At 45.8% G+C, this 27,219-nt stretch overlaps 1 protein-coding gene across 1 annotated transcript; it reads left to right on the top strand.

The window, feature by feature from the left end:
- The first annotated feature begins 715 nt into the window (after window positions 1-715).
- Window positions 716-17,374, top strand: UBXN6 (UBX domain protein 6). The gene is made up of 11 exons (XM_020971411.1): window positions 716-913; window positions 5,152-5,315; window positions 9,019-9,083; window positions 10,847-10,975; window positions 12,308-12,405; window positions 13,559-13,634; window positions 14,313-14,397; window positions 14,556-14,775; window positions 14,868-14,998; window positions 15,217-15,362; window positions 16,593-17,374. Exons 1-11 carry the CDS (start codon window positions 831-833, stop codon window positions 16,719-16,721), a joined length of 1,326 nt encoding a protein of 441 aa, XP_020827070.1. The 5' UTR covers window positions 716-830; the 3' UTR covers window positions 16,722-17,374.
- The last annotated feature ends 9,845 nt before the right edge of the window (window positions 17,375-27,219 follow it).

The following is a 27,219-nucleotide window of genomic DNA, read 5'->3' on the forward strand; positions in this document are numbered from 1 at the left end:
GGGATTTGAACCCAGGTCCCCTGACTCAATCCAGCATCCTTTCCATCTTACTATGATGCATATAATTGGTAATAATGTGCATTTTCTCTTTTGAAAATTGTCCACATCCTTTGACCACTTTTTTTTTCACAATAACCCTGTGAGGTAGGTACAATTGCTATCTTCATTTTACAAACGAGGAAATTGAGGTTCAGAGAGCCTAAATGACTCTTTCTATATCACACAGCTAGTAAGTATCTGAAGTGGGATTTGAACCCCGGGTCTCCCTGACTCCCATTGCAGTCCAGCACCCTTCTAGAGCAATAGTCTAGCAGTCACCAGTCTTAATGTGATAAATCACATCCGTGATATGTCTGAGATAAAATCCGAGGACAGAAGGGAGGGAGGGATGTTCTCAGTTGCCCCACCCAAACACCAGGCGGCAGACGCCGGGCTTAAGAAGCCTACGCGTTCGCCCCGTCCCTTGGCTTCTATCACCTATGGCAACAGGACCGGAAGATCAACAAGAGGAGGAAAGCGATTCCAGAGCGGCTCCTGCACCATAGAGAGACACGACGGGCGGGGATGAAGGAGGTGGGAGCACAGACGGGTGCCTTCCGGTTCCCCTGGGTAGCCCTCCGCAACCATAGAGGAGCGAAAGGGAAGGAGAGGCCGGGACGGCTGATTGTCACGTGGTCGGGTGGGGTAGGAGAGAGGGATAGGTGGGTGGGAGGGAAGGCGGGACTTCCTGGGTGGTATATTTTCCTTCCGGTTGTTGACCGGCGCTGCTCCGGCCCAGGCCTGTCCCAGCCCCCGCCGTCGCTGCCCCTTCCCCCTTCCCCGCGGCCGCCATGAAAAAATTCTTTCAGGAGATCAAGGCGGACATCAAGTTCAAGAGCGCGGGGCCCGGGCAGAAACTCACGGACACGGCGGGGTGAGCGGGCCTGGAGGAGGTGGGGCGGGCGAGGGGAGGGGGCGGCCTTACTTATTCCTGAAGCGCAGCGCCGACTGTGATACCCCCTGTGCTCAAGTATCCCCTCTGTGGCTCCCTTTGCCTCTCGCTTAAAGCACGGACCTGTGCGGCCTTTAACACGCGCTGGGTGTCTGGGCCCTCCCCCGACTCATCACGCATCCCTCCGCGTCCCGCCGTAGACACTCTCCGGGCAGCCTCCGGGTCTGCGCCCAAGTTGCCCCCCGCCCCCCATGCTGTCACCTCCGCCTCTTAGTATCCAGAGCCACCTTCTGTAGGAGAGAGACCTTTCCTAACCGCCCCGCCCCCAAGGTGTTTTTTCGCTCTCCCCACCCCCACCCCCGGCCCATCCCACCAGGGGTGAGGTAGTGGGTGGCTCCCAGATGGACGAAATCATGCTGCTGTACTTTCCGATGTCATCCATCTGGTCTCTGCTTGGCCCGCACGGCAAGGCAGTCGTTATTTATTCTGTGATTGACTCCCTTGCATTTCCCAAAGGGCCTGTTACAAATCTTCTCTGCTCAAGCCACCTACCTTTCTCCCTGGGTCTTCCTTTTCGACATAGGTCCTTGCCTTATACTTGGCTGAGAAAATTAAGGCCGTTTGTTCCTTGCCCACAGCGGACACTGCAAAACCCTTTGCAGAACATGTTCCCTTTCTCTTATCCTTTGCTGTGATCTCTGACAAAGAGGTGGTCCTTCTTGCCAAGACCAGCTTGTTCCCTTGCTATCCTACCCCGTCTCCTCCAGGAGCTTGCTCTATTCATCATTTTTCTAATAGCTCTCATATTTTTAGTCTCTCCTTTTTATTACAGATGGTAGCTGCTTACAGATGTGTCCAGGTTTTTCATTCTTAAAAACATTCATACACACACTTTGACTGAGTTATTTTATAATCTCACTTCCAAACTCCTAGATAAAGTTACCTCCCTTCAGTGCCTGTATTTCTTCGCCTCCCACTCAACCCCTTCCAAACTAGTTTTTAATACTAATATTCAATGGAAACTGTCGTCCCCAAGATTAAGAATGATCTTTTAATTGCTAATTCTAATGACATTTTCTCTGTTTTAAACCTTTTCTGACTTCTTGTTACTGTTTATCACCTCTTTAATCCTCTCCTCCGTTAGTTTTCATGACATTTGTTCTCTTCAGGTTCTTCGGATTGTTTCTCCCAGTGTCTTAGGTATTTTCCAGTGTTCTGTCTTGGGCCCTGTTCTCTGCCCCCTCTCAGTAATCTCATCAGCTTCTGTGGGTCTGATTATCATCTTTGTGCGGTTTACTTATAAATCTATATAATCCAACCCAGGATCTTTCCTCACCTCCAGTCAGGATCACCAGCTGACTGCTAGATCTCTCTCTGTGGGTGTTCCATTGGCATTTCAAACTCAGCATATCTAAGATGGAATTCCTTTTTTTTCCCTCTGTACTTGCCCCGCCTCCAAACTTCCTTACTTCTCTTGAGGGCCATCCTTATCTCTCTAGTGACTTCTTGTTCTTAAGTTGTATTTGACTCTTCTTGGCAAAGATATTGAAGTAGTTTGCCATTTCCTTCTCCAGGCCATTTTACAGATGAGGAAACTGAGGCAAATGAGGTTAAGTGACTTACCCAGGCTCACCCCGCTAGTAAGTGTCTGAGGCCAGATTTGAACTCAGGAAGGTGTCTTCTTGACTCCAGGCCCTGTATCCACTTTGCCTTCATCTTTCAAGTTACACAGGTTTGCAGTTTCAAAGTTGACTCTTCCTTCTCTTCTCCTACTCCACCACATCCATTCTGTTGCCAAGTCTCATCGGTTTGACCTGTACAACATTTCTCTGATTTGTCCCCTTCTGTCCGTTCATATTAACATTAGCCTCCTAATTGGTATCTCCTCAATCAGTCTTTCACATAGCTGTCAAAGTATTGTCTTCTGACAGTTTGCACCATGTTACTCTCCTGCTCAGAAATCTTCAGTGGCTCCCAGTTACTATTGTACCTCCTAGGATAAAATACAAACTTGTCAGCCTGGCATTTAAGGCCCTCTCCAATTCAGTTTCATCTTAGTCTTCTGGACTCATTTCACATTGTTCCCCTTCACATACTCTACCACCCAGCCAACTAACCTCCTTGCTGTTTCCCAAACTTGGCCTTCCACTACCTGTCTCCACCCTTTACTGTGACTGTTCCCAGGCCTGGAAATGTATTCCTTCCTCACCTCTAACTCATTTTGTTCAGGTGCCTCTTTTTATGGAGAATTTTTCTTAGTGTTTTCTCTTCCTTTATATTATATCTATTTATTTGTTTACATTTTGTTTCTACTGGTAAAATGTAATCTTCTTGAGGTCAGGGACTGGTTTTTATTTTGTCCCTGTGTTCCCAGTACCTAGTGTGGTGCTTCGTAGTAGGTGCTTCATAAATGGTTGGTGGTGGTTGTTATTGTTGTTGTAGTTGTAGTGTTGTAGTTTTTGGTGGTAGGAAGACGAGTCTTTGAGAGGATAGGGAGTAGCCCTAGAGAGGGAGACAGGAGCCTGCCAGGGAGAACAGGTGTCTGAGTAAATGGGGGTTGGATCTATGAGGGGACTGGCAGGGTGGGTCTGTGGGGAGATAGGAGCGGGTAGAGAGGCAGCCCACCTGAGGGAAATGACGGAGGTCTGTGGGGGGAAGGGGAGGTCTTTGAGGATGGGGAAACTTGTAGGGATGATGGGAGACATGTCTTGAGATAAACCAGGTGCTATGAGAAGATTTAGGGGTTGCTGGTTTGTGAGGGAAATTTGGAAGGAAACATTCCTGATAAGCCCTGTGAGGACAGAGATCCTAATTTCTTTGTCTTTGCCAAGCACCCATCGTCATGCTTGGTGTATAGTACCCTTGTTTGAAGACACAGCATCATAGAATGCAAAGAAGGCTGCGCTCGGGAGTCAGAAGGATGTGACTTTCAGTCCTTGCTCTGACACTTTGTGTAACTCTGGGCAAGTCACTTCTCCCTAAGCTTTGGTTTCCTCTTTTGTAAAATGGGAGTGATAACATATGTATTGGCTTCCTCACTGGGTGGTTGTACTTTGTAAACCAGACTGTAAAGTACTCGAGAATATGAACACGATTATTGATCAGTGAGGTGGGAGTCACAGTGAGAGTTGGTTCCTGTCAAGAGTGGAGAGAAGGCCCTGAAGGGTTTTTATATATCTGTGGTGTCTTCTAGCTACTCTGGTGTGAGATAAGTCAGCCACAGTGCTTAGGAGCATTTGCTGATTTGGCTTTTCTTGAATGGTGCAGCTGTACTGGAAAAGTCCAGGAAGGCTTCAAAGGAGAGAGAGCTTGAGCTGATTCTTGCAGGGTGAGAAGAATTGAGAGAAAGGGGTACAGAGACCAGGAAATAAAGGTGGGAATTCACACCGGTGAGGAAATCCCATTCTGGCTGCCTTAGGCATTCATTTATAGTTATTCAGCCACTTTTCAGCTTCTACTGTATGTTGAACATGTTGGGCACTGGAGGAAATAAACCTAAGATAGACGTCCCCACCCTGCCGGAGCAGAGATCTATAGTAGCTATAAAGTAGAATAAAATAAGCTGAAAGCAGAAGAGTGATGTCCCAACATTCCTCCCACCTAGTTTTGAGTTGAGCCGTTGGCACCCATGTTGGAAGGAGGGTTAGCAGGTAGGCCTTGGTATCTTTCATTTCCTCCCCTTTGTGTTAATCCTTGCTGTATCCTTGATTGGAATCAGTAGAGTGGCCATTAGAGGCAGTGAAGCATGGTCAGAAGGGGCAGCTAGGTGGCATAGTGGATACAGCACTGGGCCTGGAGTCAGGAAGATCTGAGTTCAGATCTGGCCTTAGACACTCACTAGCTGTGTGGCCCTGGGCAAGTCACTTAACCCTCTTGGCCTCAGTTTCCTCATCTGTAAAATGAGCTGGAGAAGGGAATAGCAAGCCACTCCAAATGGGGTCACTAAGAGTCAGACATGACTGAAATGACTGAACAACAAAAAGCATAGTCAGAAGGGCATTGGGTTTAGAATACGAAGACTCACATTCCAGTTGTAGCCCTGCTACTTACTTATTACCCAGAATGATCTTGATCAAGTCACTTTCCCCTGGACAGAACTCTCCCTGTCTGTAAGGTGAAGGGCTTGGACTAGATGGTCTTGAAGTCCCCTTTTAGGCATATGCCCTGTGGTTCCCCTGGAAGTGGCATTAGGCTTACCTGCCTTCTTATTGCTCCTTTAGGGAAAAAGTCCCCAGGGAAAGGCAGAGCCAGCAAGTAACCAAGCAGTCCCGCCGAGGACCAACCAATGAAGCTCAAATGGCAGCAGCGGCGGCGCTGGCCAGGCTGGAGCAGAAGCAACCACGGTCCCGGGGACCCACGTCCCAAGATTCCATCCGGAACCAAGGTGAGGACTGAGCATTGCTACCCAGGCTTATAGCTCCACTCTCCCTGGGGGAGGGCTTGGGGTCTTTTGACTAATGTGTCATCACCCCTAAAGGAAGGTCAGGGATCATCTGCTGTGTGAGGTTCAAAGGAGCTAGCTCCTCGGTGTCATGTCACCTGACTGACAAGCCTCATGCATGGAGAAAAGCTGCCTGTGTTAGCTGACTTCAGACAAGAAGGGCCTCTCCCTTGTCTAGGCCTTCTATCCTCCTACATACAGTAGAGGTGACATCCCCTGCCCTGCCTCCCTCCTTCACAGGGATAGTGAGGATCCTTAGGGAATGTTTGTGAAGCGCTTTATAGGGAAAGAAAGAGATAAGAATGTGCAATCCTTGAGTGTGGGCCTAATTTAGTGAGTGTGGGTGAAGTGCCTTGCGTGTGCATGGCAGGGTCAGGCAGACCTGTTTTCTCCTCTCCATTATTACCATGTAGGATCTCAGGGATCAGGGAAAGCTTCCAAGGAAAGAGTGCTGGAGCCGAACTTTGAAGGAGGCCTCTGAGAGAGGACATCCCAGGTTTAGGGGCAGTGTAAACAGAAACCTGCTTTAGGGCGGAGAGGTCCATCTCGTTTGGCTGGGGCACAGGGTCTGTATAGGAAGAAAATAAGAGGAGATGAGACTGGATGTGATCTGGGGCTGGCACCAGATTGTAAAAGAATGTCAACTGATGACAGCCAGGGGGCGTCATGGTGCACGGAGCACTGGGCCTGATTTTCACATGTGGCCTCTCACATGAGCTGTGAGCCTGGGGCAAGTGACTCAACCTGTGCCTGCCTCAGAGTCTTCCTTTGTAAAACAGGGACACTAGCAGCACCTACCTCCCAGGGGTTCTGTGAGGATCAGATGAGTTCATATTTGTAAAGTGCTTTGCAAATCTTAAAGTGCTCTCTAAATGGAAGCTAGTGTTATTACAGGAATTGCAGTTTACTTGGCAAGCAATAGAATGACCAGGTTTTTTAATAGGGAAATAAAATGACTACATCTCTGCAGAAGGAAGATCAGTTTGAGTACACAATATGGGTATGAGATTAGAGGGAGGAAGGCAAATGGAAACAGAAAGCCTGTCGGTAAGTTAATCACCCCATGGCTGTGGGGCTGGGAGCAAATAAGAGGATGGATGCAAAAGATGATATGGAGGCAGAGACGGTAGGTAGGTATTAGAGTTTAGAGAAAAATCATAGATGACCAAGGTGATGTGGGTGGGATCTCTGATGAAAGTAGTGAAGTTAGAAGGAAGAATACAAGCTTGTTTTTGGACAAGTTGAATTTGAAGCTAGATTGGGACGTCTAGGTGGAGATGTTCATATGGTGGTCTGCGCTTAGAAGAGAGTTGCTCAGAGCTGGTTCTGTAGATTTTGGAGTCATTTGTGTAAGCATGGTAGAAGAAGCCTGAATGAGATTGCCTAGAGATAGGGTATAGGGAAAAGGCTAAGAACAGAAGCTGGTAGAGACCTTCTGATAAGAGAATGGGAAAAGGACAGGCAACCAGTGAAGGACTCTGAGGGGGCACAGTTAGGGCTAGAATGATCACCAGGACCATGTGGTGTCACTGAAGCAAAGGGAGAAAGAGTGTCCATAAAGAGCGAGCGGTCAACGGTATCAAACATTAGAGAGATGTGAAGGAGGATGAAGATTGAAAAAAGGCCTTTAGTTTGGCAATTAGGTGCTTGTTGTTGACCTTTGAAAGAACAGTTTCAGTGGAATGCTCAGAGCTGAAGATAATCTTACAAGGGATGAAGAAGGGAGTAGGAAGGCGAGGAGGTAGCAACACACTAAGTTTTTAACTTCTTCCACAAGTTTAGTAGTAAAGGGGAAGAGAGAGGTGGAATGGTCACTTATGAGACCAGCACATGGTAAGGAGCCAGTGGTGGAGAGATTGAAGGTGTATGAGAAAGAAGGACTGCTTGCTGGAGCGAGGTCTTAGAGGAGAAAAAGAAGGGGGGTGGCTAAAGGGGCAGGCCTCAGACTCTTTCAGTGGCCAGAAGTTTAGCAGAATGGAGGGAGGGAGCTCACATCAGAAGCCCTGGGTTTCCTCTGCAGTAATAGCTACGTCACCTGCTGTCAGGGTATGAGGCCTGTGTCTATACAGGGAAGGTGAGGAGAAGAGCAAAGGTTTGGCATGAGATTTGTAGAAAATGAAGTAGGAAGTTGGTGTAAGTAGCATAGGCTTATGGTACAGGAGTAAGGCCCAGTGGAGGAAGAGAAAGGGGGACAGAATGGATAGGCTGGGGTGGTAGAAGACAAACTTTGCCATTTTCACCATGACCTGAGTTACTGGGATTTTTTTCTGTCTTTGTTTAGAGGTCTCTGATCCCTACCATGATCAAATTTGTCATCTGTTTAGGGTCTCTTCTTGGTGGTAGTAGTGTTAGTCAAACAACAAACATTTATTGCCAGGCATCAAAGATAGAAAGACAGAAATGAAGCAGTCCCTGCCCTCAAGGAGTTTACATTCTACCGGAAGAAACAATACGTGCACCTTTGTCCAGACACACAGAGGTACAGAAATATGTAGAAATAGATACATATTTATGCATACATGCATATATATACACATATACACACACCGTGTAAATTTAAGATAATTTTTGGTGGCAAGGACAATAAGAATAGGGAGTGGGGACCAGGAAAGGCTTCATAGAGAAGATGTCAGGAGCTGAGTTTTGAAGGAAACAAGATTTGAAGAGGTGGAAAGAATTCTAGGCATAGGAAACAGCCCAGTAAAGGTGCAGAGACAGGAGATGAAGAATCTGGAAAGGCAGGTAGGGTGAGGCCAGGTTGTGAAAGTCTTTAAAAGTCAAACCAGGGAAGTTGAATGGTAATGCTAAAGGCAGTAGTGAGCCATTGGAGTAGGGGAATGACATGATGTCAGATCAAAGCTTTCTGAAGGGTGGGTGGATAGGAGAGGGGAGATGAGTGCAGTAGACTGGCTAAGAGGTGATTAGGGCCTAAACTAGGGTCATGGCTGTGTGAGTAGAGAGAAAGGGACAGATGGGAGATGAAACAGAAGTAGAAATGGTAGCTGGTTGGTTACGAGGAGTGATGGAGAATGCAGAGTCCAGGTTGCACACCTCAGGGACTCGAATTGGGGCATCCTTGAGGGAAGGAGGACATTTTGAAGGGAGGTGGGGTCTTGGGGTGGGTAAGCATGGATTCTGTTTAGGCCATATGGAAGCTGGGATGCCTTGAGGACATCTTTATTTTGTTATTTATAATAATAAATATCATCTTTCTATATGAAGACATCTTTACATTACTGTTGGATGGTTGGTGCCTTCAGCTCTGGGCTCATACTATAGCAGCCTTTTATAGGAAAGGAGATGGAGAGCAGTGAGGCGCCATGTTTGCTCAACATTTCACAAACCCTACATGGTAGAGCCAGATCTCAAGCCCAGCTGTCCCTCAGCCACACTGCTCCCTGCTGGTCTGTTGGGGCTCTAACCAGCGCCATGAGGCAGGTGTGATTGAAATTTGCATTAAACAGTCAGGAACATACGTGGTTCCTGTGCCCAGCGCAGCCCAATCAGGGTGCTGGGGAGTGGAGGGAAGGGGGTGTAGATTAGACCTCTGTTCTGAGCTGAGGCAGAGGGACAAGGACAGACACACCTAGAAGCAGGTGCATTTCTGTTCACACCTCTCCTTCCCTTTTTTGGTTTCTGTTTTCAGTGAAGAAGGAATTACAAGCAGAAGCCACCATTAGTGGGAGTACTGATTCTTCTGGAGCAAATATGGTAAGTTGGGGGAAGGGGTGATGAGTATGGGGAAGAGAACTTGGATGCCTGAAAAGGGCCACATCTATGGGCACATACAGTCTACTTCCCTGGCTTCCTTTTAATTAATCAGTGTATTCACAAATATTTACTGAGAGCTCATGTACTGGGCACTGTGGAGAGGAATTATACATGGATCATAAGATATGGTTCCTACGCTCAGCTTTCAGGCTAGTCGGGGGAGATAAGATATACTATCTGTGAACTTGGGTATATGACCTAGGTAGGTCTCAGTTTCTCTGTCATCAGTTGATTGATTTCAGAGATCCCTTCCAGTTTTGATATCTGCAAACCTACATACCTTCATGACAGTATACTTCAGAAGACCTAGGATGGCATCCTGAGGCAGATTACCTTCCCCCACACACCCCAGTAGTTTGGACCCAAGCCCCTGACCAATTTCTTCAGACTGAGCTAGGCTGCTCTTCAAATGACAGATTCATTCCCAAGCCTGTGCTTAAGTGTTTTCCAGCTTTGGGGGACCTGTCAGGTCCCCTTCATGCCACAAGGAACTGTAAGAGAGGGGCTTTATACAATGCCAATAACAGCTTACATTTCAGTACTCTTTTTTTTCTTTTTAAGACAATGTGACCTTGGTATTGGTAAATCCGCCTCTGAACTCCTCCACTCTTTGACTGTGGGCGAGTCACTTCACCGCTGTGGGGTTCATTTTCCTCATATATAAAAGGGAGAGGGTAAACATCTTTCTACTCCCTGCTCTCCAGGGTGGTTGTGAGGAAAGTGCTTGGTAACCTTAGTGCTCTGCCCTCACACAATCTCGAAAGAAGGGAAAGGGCCCTGGAGGCCATTTTGACTGACTTGTACCTGGACCAGAGTTCTCTGTCTAGCCTTCTGCCTTGGGGATGAGGGGGGCCCCGGTCGCCGATGCAGCCTGCCCCGGTGGTGCACAGTTCTGATTGGCACCTAGCGCGTCTTGATCCAGTCCCACACGCCTGCCTTGCCGTAGCTTTTAGCCGTTGCTCACACACAGTAGCCCTTTACACACTTGAAGTCTTTTCTCCAAGCTGGAGCTCACCAGGCTAGATATGGTTTTACATGGTCCTCACGTGGTTTCCCCACGTGTTACCCTTTCTTGGACGTGCTCCTGACTTTTCCAAAGTGGGGTGCCCCGCATTGCACGTGAGCACAGTATTCCAGGGGCACCCTACTAACCAGGGCAGACTCCAGGCTGCTCCTTCACACAACCTCGGATCCCATTAGCTTTTTTTTGGCTGCCATGTCCCACTTGCCTAAATGAACTTCTGGTCCACTAACACCATAAGATCTTTTTCACAGGATCTGTTGTCTAGCCACCCTTCACTTGTCCTCTCTTTGTAAAGTAAGCATAGAGCTTTACATTTGCCCCTATTAAATTTTGTCCAGCCCATCGTTCTGGTTTGTGGAGAGCTTTCTGGATCCAGACAACGTGAAAAATGTGAGTGGTTATCATAAAGTTACAAAACTTTGTAAGTGGATTGTGCCTCTGCAAAGCACCAGCAGCCGAGTGCCTGGCCTAGGCCATGCAGCCAGTTAGCAGCCGGGTGGGAGGAAAGGTCTTACCTGCCTGAGTGAGTCCTCCCAGAGGAAGGATGGGCCTGGCCGTGTTCCAGGTGGAGTGAGGAGGCAAACGAGGAGGCAAACCGGGGATGAGTCCCAAGGAGTCTGATCCCTTCAGGAGGGGAGGGAGCCCAGGGCCCACATGCTTATTCTTATTTCTACCCCAGGTGCCTGAGGCTAAGGAGGAGGGATCTTCAAACCTGTCTGTGAGTGGGGTTTATTTTACCTGCCCCTTCACTGGAGCCATCTTGAGAAAAGACCAGCGGGAGGCCCATATCAAAGAGGCCATTAACAAGGTGAGGTCTGCCCTTCCTCCAGCGGTTGTTGGGAGGAAAGTGCTTGTGTGGCTCGCTCCCCTGGACAAGAATGGACTCTCCTGTCTACGATGATGACATCGATCTCATTCTGGACATGTGAAGTTCAGGGGGTTAGAGTTGACAGAGTCCTGGCGTGGGTTCCTCAGACCTGGATTCAAGTCCTGGTTCTCCTGCTTTGTCCCTAGGTGACCTTGGGGAATCACTTCCCTTCTCTAGGCCTTTAATTTCCTCATCTGTAAAATGAGGTGGTTTGACTAGAGGGTCTCTGAAGACCCGACCAGCTCTGGCATCCCTTTGGGTCTGAAGCTGTTGTCTGTCCCAAGTTGATTCTAACCCGTGTGTAACACTTTACATTTACGCCTGTTAAATTTCATCATGTTAGCTTTGGGCCCATGTTCTCACTTGTCAGGATCTTTTTAGATCTGGACTGTCATTTGAGTTATTTATTCCTCTCTGCTTTGTATCACTTGCAGATTTGGTGAACATGCCATCTGCACCTGTATCCAAGTTGTTGGTAAAACATTAAATAACACAAGGCCCAGGGCAAGGCCTAGGGGCTTCCACTGGTGGCTCCACGTGAGTGCAGACCCCTGTCTTACACTTCAGTCAGCCAGTTCCAAACCTGTTGATCCTCGTGTTCCCATTTAGCTCTCACATTCTGTCTTGTGTCCAGGAACGTGTTGGGGGCTTTATGAAATGCCCTTCTAAGATACATCTGTGCTGCGTGGTCAGAGCGCTTCTGCTTGCTGCCCACCTCACTTTGTCCACAAAGGAAACCAGCTTTGTCTGGCATGGGAACGTGGCAGGAGGGCTGAAGGGAAGGCTGAGGGACCTCGGTCATTCATGTGAGACATCAGGCGTGTCCTTCCCCTCTGTGGGCCTCTGCTTCTTCATCTGTAAAATGAGGATGGCGTTGGACTGGGTGAGGTCCTTCCTAGTGCTAAACCTGGGATCCAGGGACCTCGATGAAGCCACGCTGGCTCTCTGTGCCCGCTGACCTGTTGTTCGTTTTGTTTGTTTGTCCTTCTCCCCATCTGTGGTGCCCCAAGATCTTTGAAAGCATGTGACATTAGAAAAGGTTTCATCAGTCTGAGAGGCAGTGTAGCCTGGTGGATAGAGCTGATCTTAGTGCCTGGAGGACCCAGGCTCTCCTACTGGGCAGGTCAGTTCCCCTCATTAAGCCTTAGCTTCTTCATTTGTAAAAAGGGGTTTGTCAGACTTCTCCTTGTCCACTAGGGCTGGTGTGAGTAAAGCAGTCGACAAATCTGGACCTGCTACAGAAATGAGTTCTTGTTGTTGTCCCTTCTCTAGCACTCGGACAAAGACCCAGTGGCTGCTTCCATCATGAAGATCCATACGTTCAACAAGGACCGAGAGAAAGTGAAATTGGGGGTGGACACCATTGCCAAGTAAGACTCTCTCCTGCAAAGACACCTTGGGGCATTTTCAGAGCTGGCACATCCAGTCTCTCTCATAGCAATAATAATAACAATAATAAAAGTCATTAACAGCATTTATAAAGCACCTACTAATGTGCCAGGCACTGTGCCAAGTGATTTACAAATATTTTCTTATTTAATCCTTATAACAAGCCTGGGAAGAAGGAGGTCCTATTATTATCCCCATTTTACAGTTTAGGAAACCAAGGCAGACAGAGATTAAATGACTTGCCTAAGGTCACACAGCTAGTAAATGTCTGAAGCCATATTTGAACTCAAGTCCTCCTGACTCTAGGCCCAGTATTGTGTCTGCTGTGCCCTAAGTTATCTAGCAGAGCACTGAGGACAAGAGAGGAAAAAATGATTTGCTGAAAGTCACCCCGAGTCAAAAGTAATTCAGCTCTTTTGACTTTATGCCCAGGGCTCTTTCCCCTGTGCCATTTGTTGGGCTTTACCTGCAGCTCTAGGGAGTCAGGGTTCTCTAGGTTTTGTTGGCAGACAGAGGCCTGCTGGCTGAAGACAGGCAGAGGCTTTAGTTTGCCAGCGCTTGAGAAGAGTTTAGGAGGCTTTAGCTGTCTCTTGGCCTCAGTACTGCCTAAGAACAGGAGAAGTGATAGATGGGGGTCCCACCAGGGAACTGGAAACTGCAAGTACCTGGGGCCACTCTGGGGGCAACTAAAGCCTCAGAACCCACCCAGCATCTCTTGCATGTTCCATCTTTCTTCAGTGATGAGTCAATGCACCTTCCTTCTCAGTGTAGATACACAGAGCTTGGCACTCTGGCCTCTGAAACGCGGAGGAAGGAAAGGAAGCCATTTACCTGAGAAACCACTCCCTGCCCCAGCACAGCAGAGGCCTCCTACAAGGTGGCTTCAGGATAGGAGGCTGCTAGATCCTCCCTTCCTCCCTCCCCCTTCCCCACTTCCCTTTCCCCCCGCTCTCTTTGTCTGTCTGTCTCTGTCTCTGTCTCTGTCTCTCTCTGTCTCTCTCTCCCTCTCTCCCTCTCTCCCTCTCACCCTCTCACCCACCACACTTAGCCCGCAAATCCCCAGGATGCAAAAGCATAGTAGTTGTGATTCATCTGGCAAACTGAGAAACCTTGTCTTTTTGGCCCTCTGTTCAGGTACCTGGACAACATCCATCTTCACCCAGAAGAGGAGAAATATAGGAAAATCAAATTGCAAAACAAAGTGTTTCAGGTAATGTTTGTTTCATCTCCTCCCTAGGATTTCAACTACAGTATCTCTTCTCCCTTCACACTGTCACTACCCCAGTGCAGACTCTCACTGCCACCTCTACTTAGACCCTTGTGAGGAGTCTCCTCACAGGTCTTATGGCCTTTCTTCTCTCCCTCCTCCAACTCACCCTTTCCATGCTACAGAGTGATCTTAGTTGGGCATGGACCCTGTCATAGGAGTTTTCTGCTCACAGCCTTCCATTGATTCCCTTCTGCTCTTCATGTCAAGTTCAGACTGCTTTGCGAGGTGTCAGAAGCCCACCACATTCTGGGCTGCCTGACCTCCTCAGACTCCCCACCGTGTGCCAGACTGAACTCCTCTCTGTTGCCTTTTCTCTTCTGAGCTCCTGCCTGTCCTATAAAACAACTGCAAATGCTGTTCTTCCGAGAATCCTCCCTTCAATTCTGCCCTTAGGAACAACCCTCACATAGCAGTTTGTTAAATTGTGAATTTTGGTATTCTGTATGAGTCATAAACCCAGACCGGCCTGTTAGTTCCAAAAGGGAGGGGGGACTATGTCTTATCTAAGCTTTGTGTTGAACCCAGGACAGTGCCTTTGCAAACAGGCTCTTAATACATGCACGAATTTAATTCTTTCGGAGGTCAAACTATTGCACCGTAATCCCACTTCTCTTTTAGGAGCGGATCAACTGCCTAGAAGGGGCTAATGAGTTTTTCGAGGCCATTGGATTTGAGAAGATGACTCTCCCTGTTCCAGAACAAGGTGAGGGGCTGGGATGGGTCATGGGCATCAGCTGTTCCTACTGTGGGGAAAGGGAGAACACAGTCTTATCCAAAGGATAATTAGGCCCTAGTCCCTTTCGGGGCAGAGGAGGGGCAGGGGCTCAGCAGGCAACCTAAGGACCAGATGTTCCTCTGCAGAGACTTCTGAGGAGTACTATGTGCTGAGTGAGGATGCCCTGGTCCAGGTAGAGAAGCTGGAACAGCACAAAGTTGCCCTGCAGAACTCAGAGCCAGTGCGGGCTCAGCTGGCCCGGCAGCGACGAGTCTTCAAGCCCTCCCCTCTGGCTGCCCAGTTCGACCTACCTGGGGACTTCTTCAACCTCACAGCAGAGGAACTCAAACGGGAGCAGAAGCTAAGGTTGGGCAAAGTTGTTCGGGTGGAGGGTGCAGGGCAAGACCCCGCCAGGTGAGGTTGGACTCAGGTCAGGCCAAGCCTTCTATGTTCTCCAGGACGGACGCTGTGGAACGTCTGAGCATGCTTCGGACCAAAGCCATGCGGGAGAAGGAGGAGCAGCGGGAAATGCGAAAATACACCTATACCCTCTTACGGGTTCGCTTTCCAGATGGGCACATCCTCCAGGGTAAACTGGCCCCTTTGTCACCGGCATCCCTGGGACCAGTGGCGGGGAAAGGCTGAGCTGGTCCTAGCAGGCCTGACCACAGGAGAGACACCAGGTGTAGGAGTGGAACAGGGCAGGGGTTTAGGAGGGTGGGCAGAGGGCAGTCAGGCCATTCATGTTGCTATGGTGAAGCAGAATGTACCATTTGTGCTTTGTTGCCCCATCCCCCACCCTTCTAGGCACCTTCTATGCTCGGGAGCGGCTGTCTGTACTCTACAGCTTTGTGCGGGAGGCACTGCAGAATGACTGGCTGCCCTTTGAACTGCTTCCGGCAGGCGGGCATAAACTGTCTGATGAAAACCTAGCCTTCAACGAATGTGGGCTGGTAAGTGTTGAGGGAGCCCTGGCCTCATTCCTCCATGGGGAACCTTTTAGCCAAGACCAAGTATATATTGCCTCTGATTCAGAAGCCTTAAGTCAAGCTTCATAGTTCACATTTTCTGGGAGAAGGGAGGGTTCTTCCTTTAAAAAAAAATGGTATTTACAAAGAGCCCTGGGCATGGATAGAGTCTGAAGACCTGGCCTTGAGTCCTGACCTAGTGACAACTCACTGGGTGACCTTGGACTTCTTGTGGCCTCCCTGCTCTAGGCCTTGTTAGAAAAATCCCCTCTAACAATCTGGAATTCTGCATATATTCTAGGGTTCTTTTTAACTAACCAGCACTTAGACCATTACAAACACTAATTTTTTCAAATTAATACATTTAAGTACACGTTTTTTGGGGCCCAGGCTTTTATATAGCCTGAGGTCCAGCTCTCCACCTGCTCCCCGCTTCCTGCTAACATGCAGTAGAACCCTTTGGATGGGAAAGAGCTTCTCCAGGCTTTCTCCAGTGCTTTCATTACAGCAAGCCTGTGAAGGGAGATGGTGGGAGGCATTGTTATTGCCATTTTATAGATAAAGAAACTGAAGGTCAGCAGTTGTGATTTATCCATGGTCACACAGCTGTTAAGTTGTGAAGCCAAGACTGGATCTGTGACCAGGAACCTTTCATGACACCATGCTGCTACCTTTAATGTCCATCTTCCTGTCTGAGCTCAGGACTGTCCTAAACCATTCCAGTCAAATGGAGAGGATTCTTGTAGCTTGAGGCCAATAACCAAGACTCCTTAGGTAACCTGTGAGGAGGTAGAACTTAGGAGTAGAATAGTGATAATCATTCCCAGCTGCCTAAAAATACCTGATTCTCCAATTACCCAGTGTCAAAATTGTTTTTAAGGATGCATTGTAAAAAGCACTGGGTTTGAAATATGAAGACCTGGGTATGGATCTCAAAACACCCCCCCACACACCCTTTCTCTCTCTCTCTCTCTCTCTGCCTTAAGTAGAATACTTCTGCTCAAACCACATGTGCCTCTTTTATAAAATGGGACAAAGAATTTAGGCAGAAAAGTGTTTGATAAACCTTAAAGTGCTAAAGAAGCTTGCAGTGATGTTGCCATCAAATCCCCTAGTGAACTGGGGGAGGGAGGAGGGGAGAGCAGGACAGAGGCTTCCCAACAAGCCCCTGCCTTCACTGGGGGCTGCTGAGCGAATGGATGGGTTTGATTTCAGGTGCCTTCAGCTCTTCTGACTTTCACTTGGGACACAGGCGTCTTGGAAGACATCAAGGCATCAGGGGCTGAGCAATCCCCAGAAATTCTGAAACCTGAACTTCTTGTGACTGTGGAAAACCTCGCATGAAATAAAACCAGGCTTGGCCTTGGCCCTGTTGGTTCTGTCTCATGCTCCTCCCTTCCTGTAACTCCTCCCCTTGCCCCCCCCACCTCGTCTCCCAGATTCCAAGCAGAAACTGCCTGATTCTCATGGCCTTTTGCTTGGGGAGGCGGCCCGCAATGTGGAGGTGGAATTAGTTCAAAAATGATAAGAGTTGTCCTCTCAACATAGGCAGACTAGGATGTATGGTAGCCCTTTCCTTGCACCCTGACACTTTGGTTTTGGGACCATGGGGTCATAAGAGCTTCCCCTGATCCCAGAGAACATGGCTGGATATAACTTTGTGGAGGCTTCCCGCCTGTCTTGGAAAAGCTAAATTTGTGCTGCTTTTTGTATACATGATTTTAAAACTTGCTCTAAGTAGCTATTAATGTACAGTTTATTTAACTTAAGGTATAGTTTGAGTAGAGAGATGCTGGTCATTTCATTGGTAGGGGAGCAAGTCTAGGGCATGGGGGAAGGACTTCCTTGGCTGATGGGATCTACTTCAGAACTGGGTTCAACTATTCTCTTATGTTCTTGTTGTATATAAAATGGACAAAGAAACAACTGGTATGTCACTACATGATACCTGTAAACACTAAATTATGGACTTGATTAAACAGAATATTTGAATACAACTTCCTGGAACTCATTTATTCAAGGCAACAGTGTCTCTTCGAGATGGGACTTTTTCAACAAATCAGTTGCTTGGTGGGGGTAAAGGATATTTTTGTGGACACTGGATGGGTAGACTTAGGATGTATTCTCTAATTTGGAATAAAAAACCAACTTAAATATTCATAGGAAAAACAATTCTAAGAATATTTGCAACCCTTTTGTGTCTTGTAACTTTCCTCAGTGAAATCGAGTAACAAGGAGTCACATTTATAGGTCTCTTGAAGGTTTGTAGATCACTGTTTCTCACAACCAGGTAAAGTAGAGTGCAGGTGCTGGCCTCATTTTACCATAATGCTCAGCGTGTGATTCAACTGCTTCTGTGGCTAGAGGGAGTATCCAGGTGGGAGCTAGCAGACTTCCCGTATTCTTTTGGGGAATGAGGGATTCCACATGAATGAAAAAGCAAATTTTATCCCTGTAAGTGCCAGTACTTAAAAAAAAAACCTGATCATTTGGAATGGTAAAATTTATTCTTCAGTTGGATTATGCTCTTCTGTGCCTTACCAAATAGTGTTGAACAGAACTGAATCTTTTCTGGATGACTCAGGGCCTTTGATGAGCTGTCCGAGGGCAGAAGGGTTACATTTTTTTTTTTTTGCTTTACTCGGAACAATTGATGCCTATCAGAGGTAGAGTCCCTCAATGTAAGGAAAAATTTCCTAACACTTAGAATTCTTTCAGAGTAGAATGGGTTTCTTCAATAGGTGGTAAGCATTCATCAGCAGGAATTTTCAGGGACTTGGGATGATCAGTTAAGTACAAATTCTGGCACATACTACTGGGTTGGAAAAGTGTGGGACCGGCAATAAGATGACCTTAAAAGGTCATTGAAATGACCTAAGAACTGAGTTGGAAGGGACCTCAAAGGCTACCTAGTCCAACTTGTGCCTGAATGATCATTTCCTCTACGCATCACTGACAAGTGCTCATCCTCAGCTTGTAGGCGTCCAGTGATGGGGAACACACTACTCACCAGTTTGTTTCAATTTCTGGAATACTCTAATAGGAAGTTTTTTTCTTCCATCAAGCCTAAAATTGCCTCCCTACACCTTCTATCCAGTGTTGTTATTTCTGCTCTTAGCCGTAAAACAAGCCTAATCCTTATTCTTGCACGTGTTCAGTTGTGTCCAACTCTGCCCGCATTTGGAGTCTTCTTGGCAAAGATACTAGAGTGGTTTGCCATTTCCTTCTCCATTTCATTGTACAGATGAGGAAACTGAGGCCAACAAGGTTAAGTGACTTGCCCAGCTAGTAAGTGTCTGCGGCCAGATTTGAACTCAAGGAGATGAGTCTTCCCGACTTCAGGCCCAGTTATCCTATGTGCCACCTAGCTGCCACTTGACAACCCTTAAATACTTGAAGACAGCTGTCCCCAGCCTTCTTTTCATCAGACCAAATATCCCCACTTTCTTCAACCCATCTGAATAATGTATAGTTTCCAAGCCTTCCATCATTGGGTAGCCCTCTTCTACAAAGATTCCAGCTTGTCAGTGTCCTTTCTAAAATGGGGCATTCGCACCTGAACATAGTACTCTTGTTAGACTGGGACAGCATAATAGAGCAATCACCACCTTCATTTTGAATAGTGTGTGCTGCTTTTAAGGCAGCCTGGGATAACTGTTTTCGGTGGGCCTGTCACTGTTGATTTGCATTGAACTTGTAACCCACTAAAACGCTAGAATTTTTTGTTTTTGTGTTTTACAAGAACCACTGCCTAGTCATATCCCTCCTATTCTGTATTTGAAGTGGAGTTTTAACCCCAGAGTAGAGTTTCATCTTAAAAGATTTAGCCCATCATTCCAGCCGGTCAGTAGCTTTGATTCTGTCATTGTGTTTGATAATTTTGTGTTATCTGCAAATGTTATCAGCATACCATCATTCATGTCTGATTAAAAATGCAAAATGAGGGACCAATGACAGGTGGCTATAACACTCTATAAAAGACTTTTGTTGACACTGACCCAATGACTAGTTCAGTCATTGTCGAAATCTAAGCATGCTATTTCTATAGCATTCACCTGATCTACCAGTTCAGTTTCTTTGAAAAAGGAAAATGAGGTTAGTCTGGCATGACTGTTTTTGATGAAGCCATTCTGGCTTTTCAAGATTATTGCTTTTCTTTCTAAGTGTCTGCAAACCATCCCTTTCATAAGTTGTTCTAGAATGTCACCATTAATAAAGTCAAGCTCACCCTTCCCTCTCTGACATTTCAAAGACGGTTCAGAGTGGTTCTGCCATCACAGCTGCCAATCATTTCAGTACTCTGGGATGTCTTTCTTCTGGGCCTCTTGACTTGAACTCATCAAGACGTCATCACACTCTTTAGGTTTTCAATCTTACTATTTTTAATAGGACTGTGTACCTTTTTCTTCTTTTTTTAAATCTGAGTTAAAATTTCTTATGCAGTCACACTGGCCTCTTTTAGGCAGCTCTCTCTTCTTCCTCATACAAATTATTTTCAGAATTCCACGCTTGAGAGCTTTCCACCCCTATTGTGCTGACTGTCCCTGTAGAGCCTGTATAGGTGTAGGCCACTAGAGACTACATGTCATTTCTCTGAATCCTATGAAATCTTCCACTCCTGCTCACATGCTTCTGAGTGGTTGGAGCTCGAGGAAGTCACACAACTGAATCGACTGGGTGCCCTACAGATTTGTTACTTCTCAAATGAGCTCTCAGCACAGCAAAGACCTAATTGATTTAATCGATTTACTCCCTAATTGACAGTCTATCCCAATCAACACAGAGGTTCTTACAAATTATTTCTCTACTCAAGCTTTCCCTCCTATCCCCTTCCCTTCTCCTACTCCAAAGTCTAGTTAACTAGCATTTATTAAGCATCTTACTGTGCAGTCAAGCCTGGTGCTAAGTGCTAGGAATATAAATAAAAGCACACACACGCGCGCGCACACACAACACACACACACACACACACACACACAAAATCCTTGCCCTCAAGTTTGAAGGGAAGGCTTATTAGGGAAGTGAATTTTAAAGTGAAAAAGGTAAAATAATTCACATATATATACATACACACACACACACACATACACATACGTACATATATATAGTTCCTTATCTTACATAAGACAATAACTTTGTGAAATGGGTACTGCAATTAGAGAATTAGGGAAGGCAACACATAAAAAGAAACTGAAAAAGAGGAGGGTGAACTGGAAAATATTGAGTATGGCACAGAAATAAGTCCAGAGAGTCAGAAGCAGAACCAAGGAGTAAACATGGTTGGCCTGGACACTTCCTTAAAATGGAAGTCCCAGGACAGGGACAGAGGGATCTAAGTTAGTGAGAAAGCCCAAGGAACAGAGGAAGAGGCACCTTCACACAGCTGGATCTTGTCTCATACTTGACTGAAAAAAAAAAAAGACCAATTCAACACTGGCCCTGGAGTCAGGAGGACCTGAGTTCAAATTTGACCTCAGACACATAACACTCACTAGGTGTGACTCTGGGCAAGTCACTTAACCTCAATTGCCTCTCCCCCCAAAAAAAATTCGCCGTGAGCCCCCTCTTCCTTTTGTCTCAAAACTTTTCCAATCACCTCTCATCCTCTCCTCCTTTACTCCAGTCTGATGAAGAGATGACCCTTGTCGCCAAGTCCACTTCCTTTACACATACCCTTGATTCCATCCATCCCCTCCAGGCTTCTGCTAATTTCCCCACCATCATTTTTCTCTCTAATCTTTGTTCAGCCATTTTTCAGTTGGGTCTGACCCCTGGTGACCCCATTTGGGGTTTTCTTAGCAGAGATAGTGGAGTGCTTTGCCATTTCCTTCTCCAGCTTATTTTACAGATGAGGAAACTGAGGTAAACAGGGTTAAGTGACTAGGCCAGGGTCACACAGCTACTAAGTGTCAGAGGCAAGTGTTTCCTCATCTGTAAAATGAGCCAGAGAAGGAAATCGTAAACTACTTCAGCACCTTTGCCAAGAAAACGCCAAATAGGATCACTAAGAGACTGAGAGTAGGACATAACTGACTGACTAAACAACAAGCACTTAATAAAGGCTTGTTGATTAACAACTTAAAAAAAAAAGAAAGGTGACCATCCATTTCCACCTGCTGTCCTCTTACCCACTTTGCAACTCTCTGTAGTTTGGCTTCTGACTTTATTCTTCAGTTGAAACCATTCCCTCCAAAGTCACCAATGAACTCAATGGCCTCAGTCCCCACACGTTCTAGCTGGGTGACCTTGGGCAAGTCACTTAACCTCCATTGCCTCATTGAGAAAAAAAAACAAAACACCAAAAAACACCCTCTCGTGGATTTTCTCTCTTCTTTGCATTTTCATGACGCTGTACTATCTTGGCATTGTTGCTTGCAACTAAGGATTCCTTCTAAATCTATACCACAAGACTATTCGGAGTCATCTTCTCATGTTCTCCTATACTCTTTCTGACCTAATCATTTCCCATGGATTTAATTCTGATCCCTACATGCTAATGACTCCCTGGTTTCTACATCCAGCCCTAGTCTCTTGCCTGTGCACCTGCCACCTATCTCCAAATGCCCGTTTGACATTTCAGACTGCAGCTCAAACTCAACACATGCAAAACAACTCACTATCTTCCATGCAAAGTCCACCCATCTCCCAAACTTCTCTATTTCTGTAGTCAGTCAAACAGTATTCATTAAGCACCTGTGCACCAGGCACTGTGCTAAATGCTGGAAATGCAAAAAAAACCCCCAAAAAACAGCCCCTGCCCCCCCCCGGGAGACAAAAAGCAGCCAAATAGGTACAAATGAGCTATGTACAGGATAAACAGGAAATGTCAACAGAGGAAAGGCACTAGAATTAAAAAGGTTTAAGAAAGGCTTCTGGTAGTCTTTCACATCAAACATTACTCCTCTAGCCACTGACCTGTAACAGCTCCCATCTCTGGGCCTTTGCATTGGCCATTCCCCATCCCTGGGAGGTATTCCTTCCTTACCTCCACCTCTCAGAATCCCTTGTTTCTTTCAAAACTCAAGGGGCACCTTCTACATGAAGCCTTTCTGGATCGTCAAACCTCAGTGCTCTCCCATGAAATCACCATGCATTTATTTTATATATACTTATACATGTACATGTCTGCTACAGTATATGTAATTTCCTTGTGTGGGTACTGCCGTTAATTTTTTTTTTTTTGGCGAGGCAATTGGGGTTAAGTGACTTGCCCAGAGTCACACAGCTAGTGAGTGTTATGTGCCTGAGTCCACATTTGAACTCAGGTCCTCCTGACTCCAGGTTCTCTATTCACTGCGCCACCTAGCTGCCCCCCAGTGACTTTAATTTCAACTTTGTATGCCCAGCATGTAGCACAAAGCTTAGCCTATAGCAGTTGCTTAATAAAGGTTTACTGATTGACTGATAGAGGCTCTCTGTCACAGACCCTGTGATGCCTTCTATTTCCACTTCAGCAACCAAGTTCCTCCTTGTTGCTCAGAACCAGGTCCAGAACAGTAGTTCCCCTCATCATTTCCTACACCTGCTGAAGGATAAAATTACCGAGACAGAGCACACATTGATAAGCTGTGCTTCTGGCATAGAGAGCCCCAGCACATGCCGGGGAAAGTTGAAATCACCTACCACCTACCACGGCTTCTCTGCCACGTTTATTATGATCCACAGCTTCTCTAATGCCTGATCTGTTTCTTCCTTAGGTCTAGGCAATGTGCCAAATACTACTAACAATACTGCTTTTTAATTCTCCCTACACTGATCGTCACCCAAATGCTGCCCAACATACTAAGCTCTAGCTCCTGGATTTCTTTACACGAGACTCTTCTTTAACATCCAACACTACTTTAGTCACCTGGGCAGCTGGATGGCACAGGAGTCAGGAAGAAACACATTCAGATTTGGCCTTGGACACTTACCTGTGTGATCCCGGGCAAATCATTAACTGCTCCTTGCCTCAGTCTCCCAATCTGTAAAATGGGACTAATAATAGCACCTACCTCTCAAGGTTATTATGAGGATAAAATACTTATAAAGTGCTTTACAAATCTTAAAATAGTATATAATACTAGCTATTATTATTTTATCTAACCTCTTCCATTAATAAGACCAACACTTCAGAGCCATATTTCAGTTAGGAGCCTCATTCCATAATATCCTCTGTTGTTGTTGATGTAGGGAAGATGAGTCTTCCAGACTCTAGGCCAAGTACTCTATCCACTGCACCACCTAGCTGTCCTATAATACCAGTGATCTAATTAGAAATCACCAGAAGGCTGGTTACCAGGAAATGATTTTTTTTTGAGAGGGGGGCTCTGCAACTCACAAGAACACCTCACTAGGGTACAAAGGAACGGTGTGACAGAGAAACAGAAGAAAGAACCCACATTAGTAAAAAATCACAAATCCTACATTTTACCATAGTAAAACCCTGAAGGGTTATTGAAATTTAGAGGGCCAGTTTGATTCTATCCTAAAAGGACTCCAAGATTGTTTTTTATAGGTCTCGTCTGTGACTCCCTCAATTTCTTGTCACTTTCTTAGTTGCTGTTAATGTGACCTTTACTGTTACCTTATTTTCGGCATAACTGTCTAGGTGAAGGCAGCATCTCCTATTGCTTATAGGTCTTTTCTACTTGCTTCTAAGATTTCAGCTGTAGTAGAGACCAGTTATCTTCAAACTTTTATCATGCATATAGGGATCAGTAAAATGTTTTTGAATATGCACCACTTATACATACCAATATTTACTTATAAATTAAACTATAATTATAAATGTACTAACTTACAAGACAAAAAAAATTGAGAAAAGCTATGAGGTAAAGATGAAATTATATTTTGAAAATAAATTGTACAAAAAATCCTTTTGCTCTCCCCAAATGTTATTAATGATATTCTAGACAGCAACATGATTGAATATGCATTATTTTTTAAACTTATTGGCTTAACACTTTCATACTGCAATTCATAGGTCTGGTTCCAAGCTCAGTTCATTTAATAAAGCTTTAACAGCTTGTCATTGCTGAAAAAATGACACTTCACAAAGATACTTAAATCTAAATGGATTAAGTTGCATTGTTGATTATACTTACTAAGTATTTATGCTCATTTTTTTAATCCTATTCACCAATTATGCCAAAACTTTTATTGAAATTTGGCTAGTAAATTTCTATATTACCTAATGTCAATCAGCCATTCTGGCAAACTAATTAGAAGGTGTTCCAATTCTATATTTCTAACAAATAGGTTCAAAACTCAATGAAACCATTAATTTAAGAAATTTCAAAATAGCTAATGACATTCAGTTTCCAAGTTTTTAAAGTGCACAGATGTGAAAGTTTTTATAAGTGATATGTGTTTACATCATTTTCAGCAACTCAGAGAGGAAACAGTGGACATCTATGGAGGAGAGGGCAGTCTATAGTGTCAGATGCAGCAGAGAGGTCAAGATGAAGACTGAGAACAGGTTGTCAGACTTGGCAACTAAAAGATCACTGGTAACTTCTAAAAGAGCAAAAAAAATTTTTTTTTGGTTGAGCAAAAGAGTCCAGGAGGTTGAGACTGGAAGGATGGTGTTTCCCTCAGAGACAGAAAATTTCAGAAAAGGGGGTAGGTCTAGGAGGAGGAAAAGGTTGATATAATGAGATTTGTAAAAGACATAACGACCTACCCATGGCTGCTCACCCTGGGCTACTTTTTTCCATCAGAAATGGTGTATGTATGTGTTTTCATGTGGTGGAAAAGTCTTGCCTTTCCAGCCACTTCCCCGGACTGCTGAAGGGCCCTTATAGCAGACAAGGTGATCTAGTGGAGGTCCAGGGACACTTTGCCAATGCAGCAGCTCTGGGTATCTGGGTCACAATTAAGCTATCACAGCTAACACTGCCCTGATGCCTATTACAGCCTCCTAGGGTGGGAAGAGGTGGAGTGGGAGAGTGTCAAGCTACATTTAAGTGGGGGTAGTATAGTTGTGCTGGTGGGATGTGATCATCTCACCATCCAATTGGTTGACCACATATCCCATGGGGTCATGCCTTGGAAGCACTTTGGAGATCACTGTCCTAGGTGAAGTTGCTATTAGTTTTACATTGGTACTAAGCTGAATTTATCCAGCACAGTGAGGACTCAGCATCCTTTCTCTGGGAAGGCAAGTATTATGTCCATTTTACAAGTGTAGAAAATGAGACACCAGGTACTTTGATATATTGCCTTTAGGTTAAGGTCACTGCCAGGACTTCCTAGACTGTCTTTAGTTTTATATACATAAAACCTTGTGGATATTCAGTTAAAGGAAGGAAATAAGCATTTACATAGTGCCTACTATGTGCCAGGCAGGTACTAAACACTGTTACATTTGATCCTCACAACAACCATCTTCATTTTACAGTTGAGGAAACAGAGGTGACATGACCGGCCTCAGGGCACACAGCTAGTAAGCATCTGAGGCTAGGTTTGAACTTGGGTCTTTCTGAATCCAGATTGAGAAGGAAACATAAGCAGGCTTTTGCAAACAATAGTCTATAACAAACCACATCTTTACAGTCATAACATCGACTTCAAATGTGAAAGATAACAAGATTTGTGAAGACTATCTGAATATTAATATCAAGCAAGGCATGCCAAAGGTGTTTAGAAGCATTATGGAGATGTCTGGGAGAAAAACCAAATGGAAAAGGGCTTCCCTTTGGATGAGATGCTCCAGGAGCCACTGTTTTTGAATGACATTTGGGTGATTTCTCCTAGCCCCAGAACACTTACCGAGCTTCTCATTTGAGATCCATGATCACTTCAAGGGTTGGTCTGGATTAACTAGCCACATGTAAAAAAAGCATGTGGGTAAAGAATGTTTATCATCCAGACCAGGATGTGCAGTTGGTTGACAACCCCAGAGCCATCCCATGGCTACATTTCTGTCTTGCACAAACACTGACAATGACCACTATGCTGGACCCCCAGTGGAACCAATGATCAAGCTGGATTGCCTATGGGAAACCACACAGTGCTTTCAATGATCCTAAGCTTTTCCCCGAAACAAAGGTCTGTCTTCAACAATATTCCTCTGGTGATGCTGGACGGTTGCTGGTTAAGTAATACCAGGGTCTCTGAAGAAATAAACGGATCACATCATATCAGCAAACAGAATCGTGCAGAAGAAATAGCATAAAGGATGCCAGATGTATGTCTGGAAAGAGATGGGCCAATCACACAGTGAAAATGAGGAGGAAGAACCGATGGACTGACTGCATACTCTATTAACATTCACACACTGCTATCCAGATATCCAGAAAAAATCCTCTAGCACATTCGGGGGGTCCCTTATGGTAGATCTACAGGAAGACACTGACAAGAGTTACACAGGATGGAAAGGCATGAATGGATCATAGGTCTTAGATTTAGAGCTGGAAGACCTCAGAAACCAACAAGCCCAAGCCTCTCACTTTACAGATGAAGGCAACTAAGGACCAAGGAGGCTAAGTGACTTCTCAGGGTCACACAGGCAGTAAGAGAGGTGGGATAGTTTTTGATCTGCATTGTTAGAAGGAATACCTCCAGGGGTGGGGAACCTGTGGCCTCGAGGCCACACGTGGCCCTCTAGGTTCTCAAATGTGGCCCTTGGACTCAGCCAAAAGGCCGCACCCAATGGGGCAGCTAGGTGACGCAGTGAATAGAGCACCGGCCCTGGATTCAGGAGGACCTGAGTTCAAATTTGACCTCAGACACATAACACTTACTAGCTGTGTGACCCTGGGCAAGTCACTTAACCCCACTGCCTAGCCAAAAAAAAGAAAAAAAGAAAAAAAAAGAAAGGAAAAAAAGGCTGCACCCAAGAACCTAGAAGGCCACATGT

Source organism: Phascolarctos cinereus, unplaced genomic scaffold (assembly GCF_003287225.1).
Source record: "Phascolarctos cinereus isolate Bilbo 61053 unplaced genomic scaffold, phaCin_HiC Scaffold_4;HRSCAF=312, whole genome shotgun sequence".
NCBI lineage: Eukaryota > Metazoa > Chordata > Mammalia > Diprotodontia > Phascolarctidae > Phascolarctos > Phascolarctos cinereus.

Bases quoted from the DNA above. Each gene is read 5' to 3' on its own strand.
- UBXN6 (XM_020971411.1), top strand. From the start codon at position 831: ATGAAAAAATTCTTTCAGGAGATCAAGGCGGACATCAAGTTCAAGAGC. The intron at 13,635-14,312 runs GTAATGTTTGTT...CTTCTCTTTTAG, and splicing joins TGCAAAACAAAGTGTTTCAG to GAGCGGATCAACTGCCTAGA. The intron at 14,398-14,555 runs GTGAGGGGCTGG...GTTCCTCTGCAG, and splicing joins TCTCCCTGTTCCAGAACAAG to AGACTTCTGAGGAGTACTAT.